The sequence below is a fragment of the Barbatula barbatula genome (assembly GCF_947034865.1).
Source record: "Barbatula barbatula genome assembly, chromosome: 17".
In the NCBI taxonomy this organism is placed as follows: Eukaryota; Metazoa; Chordata; class Actinopteri; order Cypriniformes; family Nemacheilidae; genus Barbatula; species Barbatula barbatula.
This window is the reverse complement of record NC_136780.1, coordinates 17,252,436-17,279,752: the sequence shown is the minus strand read 5'-3', so window position 1 is coordinate 17,279,752 and position 27,317 is coordinate 17,252,436. Positions and strand designations below refer to the sequence as shown.

General features: G+C 39.9%; 2 protein-coding genes across 3 annotated transcripts in view; one reads left to right on the top strand and one right to left on the bottom strand.

Annotated features, from left to right (window-relative positions):
• The window catches only part of LOC306906401 (death-inducer obliterator 1), a 26,551-nt gene extending 22,296 nt beyond the window's left edge, over nt 1-4,255 (bottom strand). The window contains exons 1-3 of one of the 2 annotated variants that reach the window (XM_079477774.1): nt 4,162-4,255; nt 2,782-2,840; nt 1,974-2,654 (exon numbers count right to left, since the gene is read on the bottom strand). In XM_079477774.1, coding sequence (XP_079333900.1) covers nt 1,974-2,650 — 677 coding nt within the window. In that variant the 5' untranslated portion in view covers nt 2,651-2,654; nt 2,782-2,840; nt 4,162-4,255. Of the gene's footprint in view, nt 1-1,973; nt 2,655-2,781; nt 2,841-3,526 lie in introns of both variants that reach the window. The other variant, XM_079477773.1, reaches the window with a different exon arrangement.
• On the top strand, nt 4,198-27,317 carry nup210 (nucleoporin 210). The gene is made up of 40 exons (XM_079477775.1): nt 4,198-4,885; nt 5,901-6,037; nt 6,395-6,526; nt 7,047-7,143; nt 7,428-7,578; nt 7,751-7,883; nt 8,091-8,249; nt 9,523-9,591; nt 9,758-9,864; nt 10,696-10,836; nt 10,929-11,066; nt 11,156-11,311; nt 11,409-11,598; nt 12,133-12,278; nt 12,365-12,577; nt 12,657-12,830; nt 12,908-13,100; nt 13,194-13,300; nt 14,349-14,453; nt 14,538-14,639; nt 14,816-14,944; nt 15,068-15,195; nt 15,277-15,412; nt 15,520-15,582; nt 16,061-16,240; nt 16,315-16,395; nt 16,481-16,612; nt 16,701-16,859; nt 17,145-17,236; nt 18,508-18,682; nt 19,097-19,272; nt 19,585-19,805; nt 19,887-20,023; nt 20,333-20,447; nt 21,297-21,443; nt 23,608-23,858; nt 24,304-24,502; nt 24,865-24,981; nt 25,083-25,157; nt 26,256-27,317. The coding sequence occupies exons 1-40, from the start codon at nt 4,722-4,724 to the stop codon at nt 26,363-26,365; spliced, it is 5,637 nt and encodes a 1,878-aa protein (XP_079333901.1). The 5' UTR covers nt 4,198-4,721; the 3' UTR covers nt 26,366-27,317.

Below are 27,317 nucleotides of genomic sequence, written 5' to 3'. Positions count from 1 at the left end.
GGATGTAACATCTGTAAGTACAATTACCTATAGGCAATCTTTAAGTGCGTTTCATTTTTACAAATATTTAAACTTTTTTCGGTAAGATAAAACTTCAAACCCTCAAAAACAATATCTCAGGACCCCTTTAAATATCTAAATACCCTTAATATTGTTGCCAGATAATCGTTTCTACTGACACAGAGGTGGTGCCAGGGCTGGGGAATCTCTAAACTGAACATTAAAAGATGGAGATTTGTTGTTGAGTAATGCAGGGAGGCATACAGACTGATGTAGGCTTTATTTTGAGTTTCATGTTTTCATGCCTGCATCATATTTTAACTAGAAAACGGCAGCATCTCCTAGAGAAAAAAATGCAAGCTTTCATTAGTATCCGCGGTTTTAATTTTGCAGCGTCGTCGCGTCTCATATTTTCAATTTATTATATTTAATATAATGGTATTAACTTTAAATGTACGGTTTCTGAAGAAAATGTGAGTGGTGCTTGCCGTGGAAAAACTTGGCACTGGGCAGTCACTAGGGTGAAGACACTTTAAACCACGAATGAATTGAACCTACCCCCATGTCTCTTAGATGTTCTGATGCCGAGCTATAGGTCATGTTAAACGGTTGCTAAACTAATCTGTTTGGTTGCTTTGGGCGTGGCTTTGTAGCTTGATGAAGTTGCTGGGATACTGATTGGTTGCCCGAGTCAAATAAGCCGCCCCCCTCTCTATGACACTGTGCTGCAGCGATACCCATCTGGACCTTTTATGATAAAAGTCTATGGGATCTGTTTTTAGGTTGCTGTAAATGCATGCTGTGGGTGTGGCTTCACAGCTTCATGATGATCATGTGACACTGGTTGGTTGTCTGAGTAAAATGAACCCACCCCCTTGTCTTTACGACACTGTGCTGCAGAGATATCCATCTGGACATTTTGTAATGGAAGTCTATGGGATCGGTTGCTAGGTTGCTGTAAATGGTTGCTATGGGCGTGGCTTCACAGCTTCATGATGATCCTGTGACACTGATTGGTTGTCTGAGTAAAATGAACCCACCCCTCTACAACACTGTGCTGCAAAGATATTTAAATATAATAAATATAACAAATGCAGAGAAACCCTTATAAACTGGTTATGAAAAAGCTAATAAGAGACACTTCGGGGGGCCCTCTGAACTTTAAGCACTGCCCAACTGTAAACCAGTGAAAACAAGGAAAGCTTGTCCACTTCAGGGAAGGATCGAGCCATAAATGATGGCAAATCTCATCAATCTATGTCTAGCGTTAGATTCCTGAAGCAGTTCCTTTCGAAATGCGAAGTCCAGTCTGGTGTTTACTGTCAGAGAATTTAATGTTTAATGAGATTAATGGGAGTTCTTCTGTATTTAACTTACAATTTAGAATTAAAGACTGAAAAGTGTTTGTGAACTTCGGTATATTTCCTAACTGTTAGACTTGATAGGTCTCACATGAATGGCTATAATTAATGTTAAAATAAATACCAAATAATCAGTTTAAGAGAGACAGTGTGCAGTATTAATATCAGAATGTTGGCTTTCATTCCGAAAATGATGATGTTGAAGAAATCTGTTGTTTCTACATTAATTTGAAGAGTAAATGTGAAATATTAGAATGTAAAAGTATTTTTTTTATTAATGTTATGTGCGATTAATCTCAGAAACAATGTGATTAATCAGATTAATTTAATCGATTGACAGCACTATTGGAAAGTTAAAATTGCAGTTTGAATTACGTCAAAGTGTCAATTTCCACAAAGTCATACCTGAAAGCTCAAATTAAAAATCTTTGTTCTCAACAGATTTTTGTTTTTCAAACAAAGAAAGCTACAGATTGCAGCTCTAATATAAAAGTACCTTTGGCACATGACAAAATTAAGAATGTTGAAGCAGTTAATTACAACCACAAGATTTTTTTTTGGCCAAAACGTACTTGTCTTTCCGCTGGCATCTGCATTTAATCTGGCACTCACCTGTTTTTCATTGTCTGTTGACATATACAGCACAAAACATCCCCATCAATCTTCTCACGGGCCTCCTCGCTGTTATCAGAGCGGTCTTCCTCAGCACAGTCCATCTTTGGTCTTTTAGCCACAGTTTGACTTCCAAAATCCGTGCCATACAACAAGTTTACATCATCTTGTTCCCCCAGCTGCATGTCTCCTGCAGCGCATTCTGTGTCTTTCACATTAACTTCATGTCCAAGTTCCTCCAGTCGCCGAGAAATGGCCCGTTTCCGAATCTCTTGGAGACTGAGATCATCGCTGTCTTCTGCTCGATCTGATAAAGGTTCCTCACAGACAGATTTCTCACCCGATTTCAGCTCGGCTACAACACTCTGAGGCCCATCTGTCACACCACGAGCTTCATCCTCATCAGACTTCTCCTCAGAAGGAGCAATCACAGTGAGTGGCGCACCTCTTCGGCCCCCACGACCCCGTTTTGGGGCGGCAGAAATCATACCAGCATCGGTTACCGGTTTCCTCCTGCCACGACCCCGGCCTCGACCCCTGGACTGCCGGGCACTGCTGGGTGGGGACGGAGGGCTGTTGAGCATAGTGCCAACGGCATCCAAGAACTCCCGCCTGGCAATGGTGCTTCGACGGAAACCCCAGGTCTTCTCCTTACTGATGGAACCTTCCTCATCCATCGTACTAAAGAAATGGAAAAAAAATATCAGGACTTACATCGACTGGAGCGTTTGGATTCCATAACATTTTAATAGAAATCATGCAAACAGTCATTTCTTCCAAAATAAAAACATATCCAAATTGTTTGTACCTCTGTGTTTTCACAACGCTTTTTCAGGATGGTCTAGTTTGTACTTTTCAGCTCAGCACCTGCACACAGGAAAACCATTTTTATAACATTCTCAACCTTTTTTTGAGACCCTACTCCTAATACTGGATAGTTTGATGACAATGGAAAACATACTAAGTAAATACAGTATAATTACTGTCATTACTTTTTTTGGCAAAGTATCAAGGTGACTAGTCAGGTGAAGGTTCTGTATAGTAGTTTGTATGTTCATAATGAAAGTGAAACCCAGCTTATGTTACTGTAGCTCTTGTCATGCTTGTGCCCCGTGTGATTCTTTTGACTTTTTTTGTTAGTTTATACAGTCGCTCATTTATGATAGTATTAGTGCATTTTATGCATTACAAAATGTTAATAAAATTAATAAATGCTTGAAGAGGAATTTGTTCATTCGTTCCTATTTGCAGTTAACTAATGTAAAAAATGGAAACGTCTAGTAGTCTTTGCTATAGTTTTTAGTAGCACATGTTCCTCTTCAACATTTTAACACTGTAATCCCATACAGTTCTGTGCATTGGTAAATATATATTTACTGAACATTTGCTTAAGATATTAGTCGAATGAGAAAGAATGCACTAAACACAGAGGCACGAGTTTCTGTGTAAACACCAGCAGCAGTTTAGGACACTCGCTCTTGTCGCATGTTCAGCCCACACAGCATTCACACACACAAAGAAAGACAGAGGCCAACTAACGTAAAAGGACTTACTCAGAATAATAGTATCTTCTGCATTCAAATACACAAACACTCAATGCTTCTTCCATTTTGTCCATGAGAGAGGGGCGTGTGACGCACTCAAGAACTCGCCGGAAGAAGAAAGACGCATCACTGACAACGAACAGCGACGCCGGTAGATAGGAGGACACGTGACACATCTATGGAAAAGCTACTATATTATCAGACGCCAATGAACCCCCCCCCGAACAGCGGAATAGCGGAAACGAGTGATGCGATCTGATAAATCATCGAACCGATTAGGGCAGTTTTGGAAACACGTGTGAGAAAAAGCTGGTTCTTTGCTCGAACCTAGTTAACGTATCACGTTAGGGCCATCTAGTGGCATTCAAACGCGAATATTTTCAAGTCTAACTTTCAAGGTTATCTGGACACAGGACGTTTCTGAGTCCAAGTTGCCTATAGATCATACAGACAAATAATAACGTTGCTTTAAACACAATCCCCGTTTCCTTTTAAATGTGTATATCTTTTCGAGATAGTACGATATTAATGCAATTTTACAAACGTCGATAGCAAAATGTATTATGCTCTTCGTGTTCGTAACCAGCGATTAAAAGCCTAATGCAAACTGCTTGTGCTACGTAAAGCACTTAGACGACACGGACCGTAATGTAACAGATGTGATGATACTTCAATCAGCAATATCAAGTCTTGTATGTGCCTCATTTGGTGTTGTGCCTTTAAAGATATTCGCCATCCTTTATCCGAATGACGTAGGTCATCTCCCAGTATGCATCACGCCGCTTTAATAGTAACCCTACGGCGGGTATTTTCATGCGGCTGTGTGTGTTCAAAAATTTTCTTTACATGCTGAAACCTTTCACCTCTTTTACCGATATAACTTAGTGTTTTAATTATTAATAACCACTTTTTTTCTCTTATTTAAAAATGTGAAGTACAGAAGTTTGGTAGAGTTGATAATGAAAGTGAAAACCCGCGTATGTTACTGTAGCTCTTGTCATGCACGCGCCACATGTGATTCTTTAGAACTGATACTTTGGATCAAAGGCGTGTTTTGTGAATACGCTGCGAGATCTGTTGCAGCTTGTTAGGATATTTGAGGGATGCGGTGGAGAGTCGAAACCGGCGAACACACTGTGAAGTCGTAAATAATAAACACTGGAAATAAAAGTAAAGGGCGAATTTCGTCTAGCTCTGTTCTGCGATGAGGGCAAACAGTCTCTCGCTCGTGGAGGGTCTCGCCATCGTGCTGTTTGCATGCAGCTTCGCTCGTTCCGCGAAACTCAATATCCCGAAAGTTTTATTACCTCTTTCAAGAAGCACAAAAATTAATTTCACACTGGAAGCAACAGAAGGATGCTATCGATGGTAGGTGCATTGGATAACTGTTGAACATATTGCATTTTGAGTTCATATTAATTCATTGTACTAATACGTATGCATGTAAGTCTAATGTAACACAGACTTCAGTACAGAAGATAACATTATACGTGATGTACACAATGCAAACAACTTAGTAACTTAGGTGAAAGCTGCAGCACGTGGTGCTGACGTGAGGGAGGTTGGATGATGTCTGCTTTGAAACAAAAATGTCATAATGTCTCATTTTAAATCGCTTGGGCTACTTAAGATTGTTGTGCTTTGTAGATAAGTAAAATGTTCAATATTAAATTGTCGCATGTTTAGTTGCCGCAGGGGCTGTGTTTATTTCGTTAACTGTCTGCTATGACAGGTCAATTTACATAAATATTTATCATCTCCTCCAGCGAGTGTTCATGTTGTCTTCCACCAAATAGCTTCTACCTAATGCAGGAATGGAAATGCCTCATTTTGTTAAAAAACAGGTTAAATGTGAATTGAGTTTAGCTGTAATTGGCAGTGATGGTGAAAATGTTTGACAGCTTTTTGTAATTAGACCGCTGTTAAATTATGCTATATAATAACAAAGGATTCAGATCGCATCACAAAACCCTATTGTGCTTTGACCGTAAAGGTAACACTACCATCATGTATTCAATGGAATTAAAAGTTAAATGGCAAAATTCTATAAGCGGTCATCATACCTCAGCTGGTAGGCCATTACATTACCAATGTTAAGGTCGTGGGTTTGAGTCAGAGTGAACACGCATTGTGATGACATTATCTTAAAATGCAGCCTTGCTGCTTCATGCCCTGTTCTCACTGCCAGTTCACAGCAGACAGAGTGGAGCCACTGTAGAAGCTTGGTGACTTCCGGTGCCACAAGTGACAGTGACCGTTGGCGGCAGAAAGTGGCGGTGTGAACGCATCTGTAGAAGACACTGTGTGGGACATCACAGAGCAAGAAAAGCAGGGAGGATTTATAAATGAAGACCGTTTACTTACATATGTGCGCTCTTCACAGGTCATCCAACAGGCCAGAGGTCGCCAGTATAGAGGCAGTGGATGTAAATGAACATCAATGCTCCCAGAGGGCCATTCTGCAGGCCCGCTCGACTCAGCCGTCCAGACTGACCAGTATTATACTCGCTGAGGACATCTGTGAGTTATTGCTACCTGCTTTCATCAGACTTATAAACTTTTGGTTGTGTTTTGGTGTTGGTAAAATATTGCCGGCATCCTTTTGTTACTGTCAGTGGTTTTCAAACTTTCAACAGTAGGAATCACAGCTGACCATACCTAAGCCTTGTCGCGTGACCCCAGTTTGGGAGCCACTGCTATATGTTGTATCACAAAGAAAGTGCAATCCCAGATAAATGACTTCTCTGCTTCAATTGAATTTTTTAATTTATATATATATATATATATATATAGGCTTATTATAATTTAGACAATGCCGGTGGGTTAATAAATCTTAATAAATAAAGCTTGGTGATCTGAGAGGTGGTGTGTTTTCAGCAACAGGACAGGTGCTACGTTGTGATGCTATAGTAGATGTGATTAGTGAGATCCAGATTGTCTCCACTACACGAGAACTTTACTTGGAGGATTCTCCACTGGAGCTCAAGATTCATGCGCTTGATTCAGAAGGTGAGTGTGTTATACACATGTATATGTATTTGATGCGAACTTAAATGGGTAGTTTACCCAAAAATAAAAAAGTTGTCATATTTATTCACCCAAATGTAATTGAAAACATGTATGTAAGTCTTTCTTCAGTGAAACACAAAAGAAGATATTGTGAGAAATGTCTTTAGTGGTTTTGTGTCCATACATGGAAGTCAATGTTGTTTGGTTACCAACGTTCTTTAAAATAGCTTTTGTGTTCTGTAAATCATAAGGTTTGAAATGACATGACTGTAAGTAAATGATGAACGCAATTTTCATTTTTGGGTGAACTATCCCTCTTAAAACCCACTAATGTAAAGTCTGTAATAGGTTTTTCTTCTGTTGGAAGAATAAATAATGCATAGCTAAAACAAAGCTCTCATTGAAAATAAATTATATTAGCCCAGGCCTGAGGACTCTATTGCACATGTCTTATGAAGCTGTATACTTAAATTATGTCATTAATGTGGACTCGGGATAAATGCGTGCATTCTGCTTCCAGGAAATACCTTCAGTACTCTCGCCAGTCTGTTGTTCGATTGGACTATTGTAAAGGATGCCAAAACATCAGGTTTCCCCGATTCCTACAACTCACTGCGGTAAGAGTCAGGTTCAATGTTAACATTCTTTAAAATTCTCATAACCAGACTGAACGAGTGATGACGGCCTTATTTTTCCACAATCTCTAACCTGGCGTGACTGCAAAAAGCAATTGCCATAAAATTACTGTATATCCCTGCTGATGCTGAAAAGGACTAAAATCCTGCAACTTTATCACTTTTAATTCTGGACTGAAAGAACCTATTAAGACATGGTGTGGTCGTTGAAAACATTTCTTTATTTTACCAAAACTGATGGTGTAATTGTGACGTCTTTTTTGCAGAGTTCTGCGTTTTGCAGAGTCCGCGTACACTCCCCCAACCTACATCTCTGAGATGGAGCGAGTAGGACATCAGGGAGATATCATCCTAGTTTCAGGAATCAAAACTGGACATGCAAAGCTCAAAGCCAAAATACAAGAAGCTCTTTATAAGGTCTTTTCTGCCTTTTCTCATTTACATTAGTAATAGTTATGGCGTGGACATTAGACAAGCATGTTTGTGTTGTCATGGTGTGAGTGGTGACTTGGCTATCAGATTCTACAGCATTCAGATCAGAAATGCTTACTACAAATAGATTAATTTGATTATTCTATATGTTTTGCAGGACGTTGGTGCTGCTGAAGTCAAGTTACTGATTCTTGAAAATGTTTTCTTAAATCCTGCTTATGATGTGTATCTGCTCGCTGGCACGTCCATCAAATACAAAGTGCAGAAAATCCGTCAGGGAAAGATCACAGGTATATAGAAGCAGGCTGAAAAATGTCAACATTTCTCCTCCTTTCACAGGAAAATAAAATAACTTTTTTTATCTATTTCTTTTCTTAGCTGTTAAATCATGTCTGCCACCTAACATCTGATCTGTTTTGGGACTACAGACTGTGTCAGATTTTAACAGGAGAGGATGTAGTATTTATATCAGATATATGCATGTCCTTTTCTTTTAGAGCTGTCCATGCCATGTGACCAGTATGAGCTTCACCTCCAAAACAGTGTAGTCACACCTGATGGAAACCCGGCGGTCCCTGTGGCAAACTTGGAGCAGAGCACCTCGACAGTGTTTGCCGTTCAGCACGGTCACACCAACATCGTGCTGGACCACAAGAGTATCCTTCACTCTCTGTCAGAAACATTAAACCTGTAAAGGTTTCTCATAACCACATGTCATACAAGCCGTCCTTGTGTTTATTTCTTCTGCCGAAAAGAAATTGATGCTTTTGAGGAAAGCTTTTCAGGGTTCTTATTCATATAATGGACTTAAACGGGGGAGGCGGTTGGTAAACTCCCTGTTCAGACTGCCAGCGACAAAGGGAGGCAGTTTAATTTATTTCGTTGACTTTCGTCGACAAGAGCAGCAGTGACTGTTGGCGACAGACAGTGGCCGTGTCTAGCGGCGCGACAAAGTTCAAATTTATGCAAATTATGAGTGACTTTCTGGGGGCGACTACCAATAGGAGTACAGCAGCGGAGCTCACATCATCCTTCTCTCTACTGCAGAGTTTGTTCATAAATGTCACTAGAGTAACCAAAGCTAGGAACGCCTTCTAGTGACCTCGTAGCAAGAGACAAGCTACACACAGTCGCAGAAAGTCTGAATGCACAGTAAGGTCCAATTTTCTTTGTTGCTTCAAAAGACTTTACACAAAACCCACCGATGAATAATGGTGTTGTCTATCGAAGCGATTAGTCAATTTCCAAGAAAACAAAAAATATAATTTTTAAAAATAAATACTGCATATGGCTTGCATCTCACCTATAAAGGTCATTCATGATGTAAGCGGAAGTTCCAACACAGTTTTTACGAGTGTGGAGAAAAAGAAGAGAGTTCAAAAGTTATTTGATGTTAAATGACGCGTTATATGTCTTTGTGGAAGGTTATTGTTTAAAATGGTCAGTTTGTGTGCAAATCAGGGATATTTAAATCTTAAAGTCTGTGTCACGCGTAACCTTTCAACGTGATTGCGTAAAACTGAAGTTGTGGATCACACAATCTTGGAGGATCTCCGAGGCAGTTCAAGCCATATATTTATATTTAAAAAGTATATCATCTTTTACTCTTTGAAAATTATTAAACGTTTCTCTAAACAACACCCTCATTCATCAACAGTTTAGAGCCTTTTGAATCTACGATAAAACAGAAATTCGGTCCTCAACCAAACAGATCAACCCCCTGTAGAACTTTCCTTAATTTGTTTTCGACAGAAGAAATAATCTCGCAGACACACAGTGTAGCATGTGGGTGAGCGAATTATGAAATTTATATTTTAAAGTGAACTACTCCTTTAACAGACTTTCTTAGAAGAAAGGGGGTTCTTCAATAACATATAACATTAAAAAAAACACCATCAGCCTTGTGTTTCCTTCATTCTGAACGTCAAGGTCTGGGAATGCAGGGACTTTCTCGTCTCCCTAACAGTACTATATATGTCGTGGAGCCTGGATACTTGGGTTAGTCTCATCATTAATTTACAGCTTTGCATTAGGAGCGCTATGTGGATTGGAGAGAATTTTTGGCCTATGTTTGACGTTCATAAAAACGAGAAGTTTATAAAAGATGACATTGATTGTACTGTAATTGAAAGCTTTAAATTGAAATGTTTGTTTTGAATACTAGCGTTTAAGATTCAGCCGGAGGAACGCTGGGTACTTGAGACGGGAAGAACATATGAAATCTTCATTGAAGTGTTTGATAAGTCAGGCCACAAGATTCATCTGTCTGATGTAAGTTGCATTGAACATTTAATATTCAGAATCAGAAAGAGGTTTTTTGCCAAGTATGATTACACAATTAATTTGTCTTGGTGACAGAAGCGTGAAAGTACAATGCAAAAGGACAGGCAGTGGTTCTCAATAGTGGGGCGGCCCAGCAAACTTTCAAGGGGGCCTCAAGAACTCGTGAAATACTTTAAAATTAGACAAAATGAGTAAAACAATATAGATTAAAACGACTAAAAACAGTACATTTCTTATTATTTGTCAATTTTTAGTCTGGAAATTACACTTTGACCATCTGATTGAAGTAATAAGCTGTCAATAAGATGTCATTGCAATCCACTAAATCCAAATTTTTTCGAAGTGTGCAAGGTTCATGGCATACACTCATAAACATTGTTATTGTTACCTTCTGAAACTTTTGTGAATGTACACTGGTCTGTTACTGTGGGGACATTTCCACGCCTCTAAACATGATGTGGCACAAAATGAAACGTGATTCGTTGCTCCATCTGTCAGTCAAATGGCCTCTTGGTCGGGCCTTGACCATTGAAAGTTCCCAGACCTTCAGTATGAATAATAATCTTGCCAAAGTCACGTATAAGCAAACAAATATGACGACATGACAACAACATCGTATTTTATTGCTTCTCACTGGTGTATAGAGGAAGGGGGAGTGAATTATTATGACTAAGTTTCAAGAACAGTCCACCATCTACAGACTTTACTCTGTGAGAGTGTCTAAAGGTTGATCATATGTTACTAAATGTGCACCACTTTTCTTTGCAACCACGTTTACAGTACACAGTGGCTGAGAATATATATTTTTTTATTTGACAGAATATTCGTATAGAAACAACATTCCCTGTGGAGTACTTCGAAGTTCTGGAATCGTCCCTTAACGGATCTTACCACTATGTGAAAGCATTGACGAATGGTCAAACCGTTATTGATGGCACACTGAAAGCCGTTGTTGATCAAGTATGCTTTTTCTTTGTCTTTATAGAGATGTTCTCTGTTTACCTGAAATTCAGACACACTAGAGATGATGTCATAATTGTGTTGTGCTGTAGGCAGGCGGTGTTCATCTTCTCACTGTTCCTGTGCGTAACGAGCAAGATGTTGAAATCTACAACCCCATAGTGCTCACACCTGGCATCCTCACATTTCCATGGCAACCTAAAGAGGGGGCGTACCAGTATACGATCAAGGTAAAGAGATTGTATTTCATGACATTTTAAGTTAATTACCTCTGGAGTAATGTAGTATTCGTTTAAATTGATTCACTTATTTGTGTCAGGCAACCGGTGGAAGTGGAAACTTCAGCTGGTCGTCTACTGATACAGCGGTTGCCATGGTTACAGTGAAAGGATTGATGACAACTGTCAGAGATGTTGGTGTCAGCGCAATATACGCCCATGACATGCGAAACCAATTGCACTACGGAGACATGAAGGTGATGCCAACAAATTACTTCTTTGATTCTTTGCAATGTTATGGTGGTGTCGATGCGCTCGACTTGTATGTAGACCTTCAGCTGTTCTCTTGTGCAGGTGTATGTTATTGAGCCGGTGGGGATGGAGTTCAGCCCTTGTGCTGTAGAAGCTCGCGTGGGCCTCAGTCTTGATCTTCCGCTGCGGATCTTCGGTCAACTTAACGGAGAGAGAGTGACTCTCAGTGACTGTTCACACTTTGACATGCAGGTGGACATAGAGAGCGTGGGCATCTTCCAACTGCTGGATGGTAAGTCGAGTTCTGCTTAAAGCCAAGATCACGCTGCACAGATCAATATCATGACTAGGGTGGGCACACAATTCATGTTTTAGCCGTTGGGCATGTCCATAGGCTTCTAACTGGTGAAAGGAAATTTTTGTCTGGCATCTATATTTTCAAGACAGCGTTGGGCATACAGATATGTAGTTTGGATTGAAAGATGGACGCCAAAATGTGGTGTGTGATGCTTTTTGTATCATGACGTATACTGTATTTCATTGTAAATGCTTAAAAGACAACCTTGTGAGCCAGTTTAACAAAACTACTTTTTTATCGTTGATCACTTGTAGTGCTAATGCAGCTTTATGCAGTAGTCTTAGGAAGGAATATGTGAGTGCACTTTCTTTAACGCAGGCATACTGATCTCATTTTTCCCATTCTGTTCCAATAAAGGAAAGAAATTTGGGTGAGGAGAGAGAAATGTGCCCCCTGTGTCGATAATAGTTGCAGAATGTAATGTAGTGAACGCTTTGATGAAGGCTATGAAAAATGTTGTTTGTTCAGGGAGACTAGCGCCAGGTCAGAGTCATTGCAGTGGAGTTCGAGTCAAGGCCTTGACCCCTGGATACACCAACCTTCTGGTTAGTTACACCCACGGCAACGTTCACCTCAGTGCAAAGATCACTATCGCTTCCTACCCACCACTTAAGGTAAGTTATATTGCATGTTGTGTTACTGTTTATGATCTAATGCAAGAACAAAATGAGAATTGGTCAGCTGCCGTGTGCTTTGACAGCCGATTGACCCTGTGTCGGTGGTGACGCTGGGCTCCTCTAAAGACATGACTTTTGAAGGCGGCCCTAGACCGTGGGTGCTAGAGCCTTCTAAGTTCTTCCGAAACCTGACAGCTGAAGACCACAACAGTGTGACGCTGTCCCTGCAGGGACCGGCCTCCCGAACCTACTCCAGACATCTGATCAGAGCCACGTGTCGTTCTCTGGGAGAGCAGGTAAATGAGGTTTTTTAATGCAGTGATCTAGAAATGATATGGAAGAGAAATCGTCAATTGATTATTTTGGATTTCCCAGGTTTTGGCCATGACTGTTGGTAACCACCCCACCGTAACAAATCCATTCCCTGCCGTGGAACCAGCCGTGGTAAAGTTTGTGTGTGCACCTCTGTCACGCCTCACTCTGAGCCCCATCTACACGAGCCCTCGGCTGGACGTGTCCTGCCCGCTTTTGCAGCAAAACAAACAAGTGGTGAGCAGTCAAACCCTCAAGCATATCGTGGGTCTTTTGATATGATGTTCAGGAGTGTTTGTACTTGTGATCTCTAGGTGCCAGTTTCCAATTATCACAACCCAGAGCTGGACGTCGCAGCTTTTGACCACCAGGGCAGGAAGTTTGATAACTTCAGCTCTTTGAGTCTCATTTGGGATTCATCTAAAGTGTCTCTGGCGAGCATTGAACCAACCATGCCCATGCAGTTATACTTACACGAGGACAACGTCAAGCAGAAAAAACTTCACGGTACCTTATGATAAAAATTCCAGATCAAATAAACAAACAGGAAATGTTATAAGTGTATATGCATGTGATCTAATTGTGGTAAACTTTCGGCAGGACGTCAGACCGTTCTTGTGCATCGTGAATCAGGCATCGCCGCCATCACAATAACAGCTGTTGGCTATCAAACATCTCATCTGGAGGCAGCAGCTGTTTTGAGAGGGGTGCGTTTCTCTGGAGTGTCAATTTGATCTCATTAATACTTGTGTTGGTACTCCCTTTGATAGATCAATGCCAAATTATATAAAGAAGCCCAGCATGTGCATGCAGGAGGAAACTAACCAAAGGGTTCAGCCTTAAGTTCTCGTAGTTTGTGAACAATCATTTTGTAGTGAACACAGGCTCTAGTTTCATTTCCTCAATGAGGAAATGACTAATACTGTGCAACCACACACGCTTTACCCCATAGCATCACTACAACAAAGCAAAGCAACACAGGAAACTGAAATTTTTACATACATTTTTAGATTTTCAGTCGCGTGTCATGGAACGCATGGTGTAGTGTTTACCAGGCTACTTTCTTTGTGCACCTACTTTTTCCAAAAATTTAAGTCCTTTCATAATTTACACGCCCTTGTGTCATTCCAAACCTGTCTGTGTTTCTGACCAAATATAAACAAATTTTTTATTGTATGGACATTTTTCAAAATATCAACAGTTTTTGACATTAGGGTGAATAAATGGTGACAGATTTTCTTAGCTCTCCCTTTCAACTGGTTTGCACCATAGTTTCTACTTTCATGGAACTTTGTGTTTCTTCATTTTTACCCTTGTGATAAAGGATTATCAAGTTCTAGTAACTGGTTTAGAGTTTTCAAGTTCCTTTCAAGGCCTGGTTACATGAAATTGTTCAAAGACTAAAGTAGTCGGGAGAAGCTGTCACTCTGTTGAGAGAACCGACGTCTTTTTGGGACACATTTTATTCCAACCTATGTATCCGTTTTAAGGCATACTGGACAATGTGAAGGAGGAATCCACATAAACAAACAACATCCAGGGATCCGATTAGCAGCAAAGATTATTTGGCAGTATGATTTATTTTTCAACCGTTGAAACGCATGGCTATATTTTGTTTCTATGTATTGTTATTTTTTTATAGTTTTGGCCTCATCAGTAGTGTGAACGGACCTTTACTTTTATATGGAATGACATTCTGATTCTGTCATTCAATCAGTCTGAATCTGAAATATGGCTCTGATTTGTGTGTGTTAGTTTGATCCTCTGAGCCCCGTCTCCGCCACGCTGGATCTTCTGTTAGTGGAGGATGTGAGCGTGACCCCTAACACCCTCACCATATACAACCATCCTGATGTCAGGGTAAGATATCTCACATGTTTGTTTGTTCTGCTCTTGGAAAAGCTTACATTTGTGCTTCACACATGTTGTGTGTCGTGTGTGCAGGCTGATCTTACTCTGCGAGAAGGCTCAGGTCATTTCTATGTAAATGCAAGTGTCAAGGGAATTGCAGATGTCACGTTTCAGGAGTCCCAGGGGATTGCTCAGGTAACATTTTTAGAATTATTTCAAGTTAAACTAAAGCTTTTTAAAAATAACATTTGTGCTTCCAGTAGCAAAGCCAGAACGGAAGTAAAAATTTTCCTGTGTTCGGACTTTCAGTATAAACAAGGCATTTCATCTACCCTTCATCTAATTTGAATCTAATCGTATGTGTAACTCAGGTGGTTCCCTCGCAGGCGGGGGTCTTGCAAGTAATGGTCCATGACCTCTGCTTGACCTTTCCTTCCCCTGCCATTGCTACAGTTCACATTGCTGATATTCTGGAGGTTGTCGTACGTGTCGTCGACAAGGTCAGTGATATCAAAGACCTTAAAAAAGGTGACTTTCGCTAGACATTGGAGCGTAGACTTTGTTTTTAATCACATTGCTTACTAGATGACATATGAAGAGTGATTCTTCCAATTTCATTTTAGGTAGAGATTGGCAAGTCAGTCAAAGCATATGTTCGGGTTTTGGATGGCAACAGAAAGCCTTTTCCGTCCAAATATTTCTCTGTCATGAATCTCCAGCTGAGATCAGCATCATCTATTATCTCATTACAGTGAGTAACTTCGTGTTAGTCTCAGTCTTCTGAACTTCTATTTTGCTGTTTGTAAGCGGCAATCAACTTTCTTGTTTTCAGAGCTTTGTCAGATTCCTCGGAGGAGGACACAGCCACTTTTTTGGTCCAAGGTCTGGTGATCGGACAGACCAGTGTGTCCGCTACGGTGACGGATAAAAACGGAAGAAAAATCGTTTCTGCCCTCCAGCAAATAGAAGTAAAGTTTCCTGCATTAAAGCTTTTCTTGTGATAGAAATACTTCAATTAAACTATAAGTAAGCCATGTAATATTTATATCAGATTTTTTGTTCTGTTTTTCTGTAGGTCTTTCCACCTTTCAGGCTGCTGCCCAGGAAGGTCACTCTTATATTAGGAGCAATGATGCAGGTTATTCATGCTCATATTTTACCCTTAATCAAATAAAAAAATTGGTGCAATAAAGCATGTAGAAAATGTATTTATCCTTTTCTAAAAGGCTCGATAGGTCACTGGTCCCACCCATATATCCAAAAGATTCGGATATAAGGATATAATCCAGAATGCAGAACATGTCTGGTTGACTTATAATTTACTCACCCATATCCCATACTACATGGGATATACTACACGGCTGAACACAGAGAAAGCTTTTTTTGATAAAAATATGGATCGCATATTTAGTGAAACTGAAGCCACAGGATCGCTAAATTCAAATCTGACGAGACTGATTATTTCGATCTCATTGTTTCTCTTTCTCTCGTGACAAAAAATCATATGACAGCTAGTCACGAGATATGCCGAACACTATGAGATTTGAAGTGTTTATCTTGTCACTATATTTTCACACGTGACATGTTCTGATGAGAGTTCATCTGTTCATTTGTAGATCACATCAGAGGGCGGACCACAGCCCCAGTCCAACATCCTCTTTTCTTTGTCCCACGAGAACATCGCCTCTGTCAACAGTCTGGGTCATGTACAGGGCCTGTCAGTGGGCAACATGACCGTAACCGGCGTGGTTCAAGCAGTCGACACCGAAACAGGCAAACTAGTGGTTGTGTCACAGGTGAGGGTCTACAGACAGATGTAGATGTTAGTTAAATCAGCATTTTTCTGTGTTATTAAATGAGGTCTTAACAGGATCAAGTGGATGTTGAGGTTGTCCAGCTGATAGGCATTCGAATTAGAGCTCCCATCACCAGAATGAAGACAGAAACCCAGGTGAATACATGAACAAGATGTTATTAGACGAGTAATTTGGCACCTGAGCCTAATAAAGTTTTCACCTGATCTCACACTGTTGTAGATGCCAGTGTATGTGATGGGCCTGACCAGCACTCAGACACCTTTCTCTTTCGGGAATGCTTTACCGGGACTGACCTTCCATTGGTCTGTGACCAAGAGAGACATCGTGGACATCCACACACGCCACACAGAGGTCAGAAATAAAACTCTCCTAGAAATTGTATTTGATTATTCATGTGCTTATTGTAACTCATTTTAAGTTTTCCGGATCCCTTCTGCAGGCTTCAGTTCAGCTCAGTGCAGAACACAACTTTGCCATGAGCGTATTTGGCAGGAGTAAAGGCCGAACAGGTCTGAAAGTGCAGGTGAGGGCCTCTGTTCCTCTCGCTGGGCACCTACAAGACAACGCTCTAGGGCTCCACGATGAGATCCAGATTCAGGTAAACTGAATCTCCTTTTGTAACTCATGACAAACTTCAGTTTGCTGACTTGTAAATGTATGTTTTTTTCAATTACATTCATGCATTTGGCAGACACTTTTATCCAAAGCAACTTACATTGCATTGTAGTATACATTTTTTGTTTCTGACTATGTGAGATCTGAGATCGAACCCAAGACCTTGGCGTTGCTAGCGCCATGCTCTAACCACTGAGCCACAGGAAAGCTTAAACATGAACATAAAAGCATTTGATGCATTGACATATTGAACACTGTGTCCCTGAAGGTTTACGATAAACTGCAGCTGCTCAACCCTGAAGTTCAAGCTGAAGAGATCCTGATGTCCCCAAACTCACTGGTGAAACTGCAGACCAACAGGTAACTTTAGCATACTGCCGTGAAGATCAACACATACAGCTGACATGGACCGTTACTGGTTTAAACAACATCAGAGTCTGTGTTTATAAAGCTGCTTACTACGCAACTCTTTGGAATCCATGATTCTGATTGGTAAATTGCAACATTTCAAGGTATGTTATTGCCAGATAACCGCTTTAAGTAATACTTGCATGTAAGTTGGTAATACTTACAAGTAAATTAAATCTTAATAAAATTAAGTAACATGTACAAGATTATATTTACAAACTAGAAGACAATTAGAATTTTAATTTAGGCTTTGTTAAGGTCTATAAGTAATTTACTATGTGTTGCTAGGGTGTCGCTTGTTACTATGGTATTTTGGCCTTTAACTAGGTGTTGCTAGGGTAATCTAGCTTTTTACCAGGATGTTCCATCTAGTTGCTAGGCATCGTCAGGCTCTATACCTGGGTCCATGCCCAGACCTGACAAATTCTGTGATGATAGAGCTGGTTAAAGGACTCTTAAATCTAATTATTTTTTATTATTTAGCCTAGTTGTGTATTAGCTTGTGCAGAGGCTGCAGCTTTTGCCAGAAGGGAACTGGAATCCCCTGGTTAGGCCAGGTTTTTTTCTTCTACAATGGAGTTTTGGTTTCCTCATCACCGTTTGCATACTGTTTTGCTCTGTTTGCCTGGCAGGGGGGGCTGCTAGAATTTTACAGTTTTATTTAATGAACACTGCATATAGGAATTTATAGTCTCTCTGATATTTGACCTGTGTTTTGACTTGCATAACATTATATCATTTGCTTATAGCAAACATTTGCTTATGTTTTCTTGTACAACTGCTTTGTAACAATGAAAATTGTAAAAAGCGCTATATAAATAAAGCTGACTACCTGCTATATGCAGGTTGTTGTGTGTCGCTATGGTGTCCTCACTTGTTGCTAGGGTATTTTAGCTGGTTATTGGGACGTTCCATCTGGTTGCTAGGCATTGTTAGTGTCTTTAAACTGGGCAATAAATTGGCAGTGTCTTCGTTTGGACTACTTGCCATTTAATGCTGCATCATTGAGGCTGTTTTATGTGGAGACTAAACCTGATGAGTAAGACTGACACGTTTAAATTGATCATTAAATGGTGATATTTACAGCCTACAGACTGTGTATTCAGTAGAGGACAGTAAGCTCACATGGAGCATTGAGCACTGAAAATTCATATTTCAAACAATCCAATACAATAAATATATTTGAACTGGAAATGACTGTAATCAGATTTTTTTTTCTGCAGAGATGGACTAGGGTCTTTGTCCTTTCGTGTGCTGGAGTGTCCCGACAAAACTGCTCTCATTCAGGTTGATGATAAAGGTCTTCTGACATCGGGGTCTGTAACAGGAACAGCATCACTACAGATTAGCTCGCAGGAAACTTTTGGAGTCAATCAAACCATCATTATCGCTGTGAAGGTAAAAGTCCACACAGAGCTGCAATATTACCTTTACTGAAATTAACTTTTATTACATGTGCAAGTTATATATCGTCGCTGTCCTTTTGAAACCTCGGATGTCCAATTTTTTTTCAGGAAATGGACAAAAGTCTGTAGTTTTTAAATGATTAAGTACTGTGTTGTCAAAGTTGACAAGCAATTTTTTGTCAAGTTTTATTGGTTAGATATTTGCAAAATCCAGTGACAAACGTAAAGGGTGATTCATAATAATAATGATTTATGGCAAAAAGTTGAATCACGACATGAGAAACGATGTTTCAGAAGGACAGCTGATATACATAATTGCATACCACGTGTATATATATAGAGACTTACAAATTGTATTGTATTTTGTGTGTTAATCCATCTTTAACATCTGATATTATAATTGAAGGTGGTGACCGTTTCATATCTGCGTGTGAGCACCAGTCCAGTGTTGTACTCGTCTAACAGAGAGACTCTATCTGCCATCCCACTGGGAGCTGTGCTCACCTTTACTGTTCACTTTCACGACAGCTCAGGAGAGATATTGAACAGCCACAACACACTGCTCACATTCTCCACCAACAGGTGATGCAACATTTCCTCTCATACATCAGTTTAAATGCAACACCACAAAACAATTTTTTGACGAATTACAACAACAATAATATTTTTAATGGCTTCAAGAAATGCCACTGTGATGACGACAGAGAGGCTGAAAGTTACAGATTGTAGCTTTAAAGAGGTTCACTTTTGGTGTACATCAAGCCACCTCCCAAAAGAAAAAAGTTAAATTTCTTCCTTGGCCTAGCAACATTGCAAGATGGTTGCAAATATAGAAACAAGTCTTTGTTCTTTTTATGTTGTTCAGTTTGTTTAAGCTGTGTCTCTTGTGTGTAGGGATGATTTGGTTCAGGTGGGTAAGGGTTCGAGTAACAGCACCCTGGTTGTGCGCACAGTTAACGTGGGTTTGACACTGCTGGCAGTGTGGGATTCGGGCCAGACCGGACTCACAGATTATCTCGCTCTGCCCGTCCAACACGCCATCCATCCTCCTGAAGCCCAACGGCTGGTGGTCGGGGATGTGGTGTGTTTTTCGGCTCTGTTGGTTAGTCAGGAAGGTAAGACTCCCATATGTGACGTTTTCCCTCGCCTACAGAAGGACTTGTGTGGGTCTGATATACTGATTTTCTCTCGTTTAGGCATGTCAGGTGTTTGGAGTTCGTCGTCCAGTGCTCTGTTGGAGGTTGAATCCAGGTCTGGGGTCGCTGTAGCCAGAGACACTGGAACAGTCACTGTGTACTATGAAATAGCGGGTCAGCTTCGCACATACCGGGAGGTGAGCATTGTTCTCAACGCATTTTACTTTTATGTTCAGGTTCCAAACCACAAGACTTGACAACAGATAAAATGAATATAATTTGCTATATGTTGAAGTTGTCTGTGATATCTGGTGAACTGCAGCATATTGCTCTGTGTGTTTATTATATTTGGTCTGTTTCATGTGTTTTTGCGTTGCTTTTTACACAGTGTAAGCAGTGTGAATTGATGAATTGGAGATGTACAAGATAAATCAGCAAAATTAGCTAGAAAGTTGTAGTTACCATGTTCAACAGCCATTATTGTATTGTAATATTTTGCCTTGTAGGTTTTTATTGAAAGTGCATCACAAACAACCGCGATGCTTCCATCATCTTCAGTGAAGAGAGAGAGAGACGGGAACGTCCTGATATCCACCAGAGACGGGCGGAGCAACCTCATTGGTACAAAACCTTCACATTCACATACAGATTCATGTGACGCATGATGTTTCTCCCACATCTAGAATGACTGCATATTCATGCTTTAAAAGTCACTTCAGATACCATTTACAAATGTGACTTGTTTCAGATGTGTTTGAAATTTAGAGTAAACAAGATGATTATTTACTTTAACGGTTTGAAGTTGTCTAAATACATGTTTAGTACTGTATGTCCAAATTACAGTACATTTACATTTAGTCATTTAGCAGACGCTTTTATCCAAAGCGACTTACAGATGAGGAAACATTGGAAGCAATTATAACAACATAGGCAACAAAATACATAAGTGCATCAAACTAGTCCATTAAAGCCTAGCACAGTATAAAAAGCTAAGAATAGTGAGGTTAGTAATTTTTTGTTTTTTTTAAAGAAGGAAAGGGAAGAGAATTAGGAAAAATCAATCGGCGACGTGTTGACGGAAGAGATGCGTTTTTAGGCGTTTTTTAAAGATGGCAACCGAGTCTGCTGATCTTGTAGCAGCTGGTAGATCGTTCCACCAATGTGGAACAGATCCAGAGAAGGTACGGGAGAGTGACTTTTTTCCTTTTTGGGATGGTACCACTAGTCGTTGTTCCTTTGAAGACCGCAGTGATCTGGCAGGAATAGATCTGCATTAGCGAGTGGAGATACGATGGTGAAAAGTTGTAACACAGAAAACACATGAGAGGTGTGACATGCGCTCTCTTCAGCTTGTTATAGACCAATATTATTACTGCATTCCCAACCATTTGTAGAGGTTTTATGATGGCTGCTTTTAGCAACACCTGTGTTACAAGATCTCAATACTGATATGTTTTGTGATGTTTACAGGAAGCTGCTCTTCCTCACAGACAGACAGCATCCCATCACTCCGCCCAGAGTCCTCCATCAGCTGCCACGTCCGCTTCACCAGCAGCGCTGTGGATTTCTCTGCCCGTGATGTCTACCACACGCACACTTCCTTTGACACCAGCACAGGTCTTTCATTAAGTTATTTTTCTGCATCCTGCAGATGCGTTGGATTTTTACTGCCTGTTTCTTTTAACCAGTCTGACACAAATAATGTTTTCATAGACAGTTATATGCATGTTCTTTGCCCCCCGTTACTGTGATTAAATTGATAGTGATGACAAATGGGCAATTCCATTTGCATTTTTTACCAAAGGCTCACCATACAATATATGCAGATTTAAATACCATTGTAAACTCTGTCTTAAAGGGATAGTTCATCCAAAAATGAAAAATGTGTCATCGTTTACTCACCCTCAGGTTGTTTCAAACCTATTTACATTTCGTTGTTCCAATGAACACAGACAAAGATGTTTGGAACAATGTTAGCCATTTTCGGTTCTGGGACATCATCCTCTACCATAGTAGAAAAACAAATATTTTTTTATGTTCGGTTGAACACAGAGATATTTTGAAGAATTTAGGAAAACAAAGAGTTCTCGGCCACCTTTGACTACAATTGAATTCTTCCTACTATGGTAGTCAATGATGTCACAGAACTGAAAATTAGTAACATTCTTGGAAACATATTTGTGTTCATCAGAACTAAGTTATTTACAGTGGGGCAAAAAAGTATTTAGTCAGTCACCAATTGTGCAAGTTTTCCCACTTATAAAGATGACAGAGGCCTGTAATTTACATAGGTACTCTTCAACTATGAGAGACAGATTGAAAAAAAAAAAATCCAGAAAATCACACAAAGAAGAAGTTACAGGTCTGTGAGAGCCAGAAATCTTGTTTAAGAGGCTCCTCTGTCCTCTATTTGTTACCTGTATTAATGGCACCTGTTTGAACTTGTTATCAGTATAAAAGACACCTGTCCACAACCTCAAACGGTCAGACTCCAAACTTCACTATGGCCGAGACCAAAGAGCTGTCAAAGGACACCAGAAACAAAATTGTAGACCTGCACCAGGCTGGGAAGATTGAATCTGCAATAGGTAAGCAGGTTGGTCTGAAGAAATCAACTGTGGGAGCAATTATTAGAAAATGCAAGACATACAAGACCACTGATAATCTCCCTCGATCTGGGGCTCCACGCAAGAGCTCACCCCGTGGGGTCAAAATGATCACACAGTGAATGACCTGCAGTTACCAAAGTAACAAAGGCTACCATCAGTAACGCACTACGCCACCAGGGACTCCAATCCTGCAGTGCCAGACGTGTCCCCCTGCATAAGCCAGTAGATCTCTGGGTCCGTCTGAAGTTTGCTAGAGAGCATATGTATGATCCAGAAGAGGATTGGGAGAATGGCATATGGTCAGAAACCAAAATAGACCTTTTTGGTCTTGTCGTGTTTGGAGGAGAACGAATGCTGAGTTGCATCCAAAGAACACCATACCTACTGTGAAGCATGGGGTGGAAACATCATGCTTTAGGGGTGATTTTCTGCAAAAGGACCAGGACGACTGATCCGTGTAAAGAAAAGAATGAATGGGGCCATGTATCTTTAGAGTTTGAGGAAAAACCTCCTTCCATCAGCAAGGGCATTGAAGATGAAATGTGTCTGGGTCTTTCAGCATTACAATGATCCCAAACACACCGCTCAGGCAACGAAGGAGTAGCTTCGTAAGAAGTATTTCAAGGTCCTGGAGTGGCCCAGCCAGTCTCCAGATCGCAACCCCATAGAAAATCTTTGGAGGGAGTTGAAAATCTGTGTTGCCCAGCGACAGCCCCAAAACATCACTGCTCTAGAGGAGATCTGCATGGAGGAATGGGCCAAACTACCAGCAACAGTGTGTAAAAACCTTGTGGAGACTTTGGAAAACGTTTGACCTCTGTCATTGCTGTGTCATTTATAAACACATTCTCTGAGAATTATTTCAATTTTGACTGAAAATGTCACCTCTATATAGTGGCCCAAATAGTGTATGTTGGTAAACTAATAAAAAACACATTTATTAAATGTTTTAATAGGCTTAAAAGAAAAATAGCAGTGTCAGCACAAATAGGTTTATGAGGAAATACTTACAGTATGTGATGTAAAATCCACCCTCTGCTCATGAAATGTAAAGACACACAGAATAATTCTCATGAAGCACCTCCGCTTCAAAAAGTTGAGCCTATAAACATTATTTGTATGCGTTTCACATGTATTTTAAGCCACGTTCTCTCGTTTCTCGTGAACTGCAGGTTTCTACAGCTGTGTGTTGAGCTTAAAGGCCATGAGCGAGCAGCAGGTGAAGGTGTTGAGCATGTCTATGACTGATGTGGAGGTGACTGCTGCTGTGCATGGGAGTCACTTCAGCGGAGATCAGACCAGCGTTCGGCTGCCTGTCAGTCCAGGAATTTATGCTGATCAGACAGAAGTCATCTTGAGTAACCAGCACCCATCTGCTGATCTCACAGTCTATGGGACCGCAGGAGCTCTCCAACAACTAAATGTAAAGTTTTCTTTGTTTTGTAAAATAGTTCATAATGTGTGACCCTGGACCACAAATTTAGATTTGAACATCATCTGAAAGCTTTCCATCAATGTATGTTTTTTTTAGGATAAAACCATATTTGAGTGAGATATAACTATTTGTAATCTGAGGGTGCAGAAAATGTAATATTAAGAAAAAGGTGTCCATCAGAAGAATCCGGTTTGTTTTAACGCTCTCTATTGTCTTTCCGCTGTAATGACGTTGTGTAGATTAAATTAACCCGAAAGCTCAAATTCTAAGATTTGCATAATCACAATCTTGAGTGGGTCATTCCCAAAGAGCGGCAGCAGTAAGGATTGTAATGGTATTTCTGGCCATTTTTGTGAACGATTTTGCTGCGTCCATTCACAATCATTTGTCTTGAATGAATATATGAATCTGATCAGGTTGTGTCTCTGGTCAGGTAAAGAGCAGTTCTCCTGCAGTCACCGTACAGGAGAAGGAGTTTTCCCAGAGTTTTCCCAGCTTTATCAAATACACTGTTAGTGTGGTAAAGCCACAGGCGGCGCTGACAGCATCGCTCTCTATAAGCAGCTCATCCATCGATCAGCTTCTGCTCATTCCTGTTACTGTCATGCATGTCGGCAGCTCCTCTACGCAAGGTACATTTAATAAAGCAGAATGCTACGAGAGCTTTATTGCTACTACAAATGAATTCTTCCTACTATGGTAGTCAAGAGGGACAATAGGGTGCAGAAAAAGTAAGGTATGCTATATGCCTAAAAAAAGCTTTGCACCTAGCCTGCCTAAGCAAATTTTATTCTGGTTTAAAAAGTGGATCATCCTCCTACATGGAGATTACTGACATAAAACTCACACTGAATAGTGCATAAATATGAAAATGTGGGATAAACATCTAGCATGTCCCTGTTTTGGATCCCTTAGTAAAGCTGTGCCTGAACACAGCAAATTCTACTGCCTTTTTATTGCTTTTTAATATTGACAAGTTTATTTACTCCTATAGCGCGAATGATGGATTCAGTAGATGGACCTAGTATTTTTCAGCAGTTTATAGACTCCTATCAAGTGATGTTCTTCACTTTATTTGCTCTTCTCGCTGCCACAGCTGTTGTCATCATTGGTAAACACTTCCACATTCTCCACAAAGCTGCTTGAATATTATTCACGAATAACATTTGTAAAAGTTGTATGATTATATATGTGTTCTGTTTATCCTTATAGTGTGTCATACACTGTTTTCTCCAAGAGATTCTGTCAGTCATCCTGCATTCATTCAGAAGACCCCGCCTCCTGCAGGTACATGCATACGAAAGTAGTCAACCTTAGCCACTTACACACCTCAAGGGGATTGTTCACCCTAACTTCATTTATGCACCCTCAGATTGTTCCCAAACCTGCACAAGTTTCTTTGTTCTGCTGAGCACAAAGTAAGATATACAGTTAGTATGAATACATTTTGGTACACAGCTAAAATAACAAAAATATATATAAGTTATAATGGATATTAAAGTGAACACACTTGAGTTTTATTTAGAGTGTATTCACATCCAGATTAGCTGAAGGGTTTAGGAATTACTTCTCTTTAATATGAAGCTCCCCCTTTTCAAGGGACCAGAAGTAATTGCACATTCAAAAGCTGTTTTATGGACAGGTATGGGCCTTTATGTGACGCATGTTAAAGTTCTGGAGTTGATTCTCCGTGTTGTGCTTCCATTTCACTTGTATGGAGATCTCCCTGAACCACATGGTTTGGATTCACAGCAACAGCTTCCAAATGCAAACACCACACGTAAAATCAACTCCAGACCTTTAACATGCTTCATTTATGAAGAAATTATTTAAGTAAAGGCCCATACCTGTGAGTAACACAGCTAATCTGGATGTGAATAAAACTATCTTTTATAAAACTGTAACGTGAACACAGCTAAAATAACAAAACAAATGTGCCTATGTCCAAATAGTTATGGATCCAACTGTATGTAAGGATGTCAGTAACTGAACAGATCTCAACCTCCATTTGCTACCTCCGGAATTTATTTTCCCTCCTATTGCAGTAAATGGGGCGTGAGATCTGTTTGGTTACTGACATTCTTTCCAAATATCTTCCTTTGTGTTCAGCAAAACAAATACATTTTTACAAGTTTGGAATAACCTGAGGGTGAGTAAAGGATGACAGCATTTTCATTTGTGGGTGAACTATCCCTTAAACTTAAGAAATATATTGAATTATTTTGATACTTTCACATCCCTTTTTTAAAGAAAAGACCCAAATTAATAAATAAGGATCGATTTATTTTTGTAGGAACTGTCACTTTAGCTCACTTGAATGTGTGGCCCTCTATTAAATCAATATGTAGATGTTTTGTATGTTCTTATGAATGTTATATTCTTCAGGTGTAGCTAAACTGACTGAAAGCCCCTTCAACAACAGTATGTCTTTGGGAACAGACGCGAAGCGAAGCCCGAGATTACGCTTGTATTCACCTAACTACAACTCCAGATGAAGACTAAATAGGGGCCTTTCCAGGGAATGAAAGCATACACATATGCTTAAATGCTTGCAATGATATAACAGCTTTATAATCCCAATGCATAGAGCTCCATAGGTATTACTTTACTTTGCTTCGTGTGCTTGTTTGAATTGTTTAAGTACTTGCTTGTTGTGGTCTGAGTTGTTCTTTTCTCTGTCAATACAATATTCATATTTTGAGCCATTTTTTTACAATATTGAACAATCTGTGTGAAGTTTTGAATCTCAGGACAAGCTTTAGGCAAGATTTCAATTTGCGGATCACACAGTAGCGTCTTATGAATGGTGTGACCACTGAATCCGCCCCAGGGTGTCTGTCGATGTCGAAACCAATGGCCAGTGGTTTTATTTTGTGAGCCACATGTTGTATTGATTTTTAATAGTTTGTGGAACTACTTCAAAGAAATCTTGAGTTGATATAGTGCAGCTTTTTTCAGTTAGTAATGTGAAATGACTTATTCAGGTTAAATGCCTCTGATAATGTTTATGAATCTGACTGACCAGTGATCCAAGGAGCGTTCTGTCAGCGGGGGCGGTTCTGAACATGGGTTAATGTTGTTTCAATTAAGTATCCGTCCAACAATAGATACATAATGATGGTACATGTTAAACTGTGAGATCTGTGAGATTTAAGATGCGTGACCATTTTGAGTCTGTTTAAGTTACTTTTTGCCGTAACTTCTGCCTTAATATACTGTAGAGCTGAAATGTGACCCGTAAAACTGCAGGACTGAATATAACATGGAAATGTGTGTTTTTGTTTGTATGTGCTGATATATACCACAAATTTGTCAATTGTAATTTGACCTGACATCAACAGTTTGTTTATAAAATAGTTTTTGTTGATGTGCTTTTATTTACATTATGCGTTTTGCTGATTATTGTGTGATGTTATTTAAAAATAAAAATAAATGCTTTTTATTGCA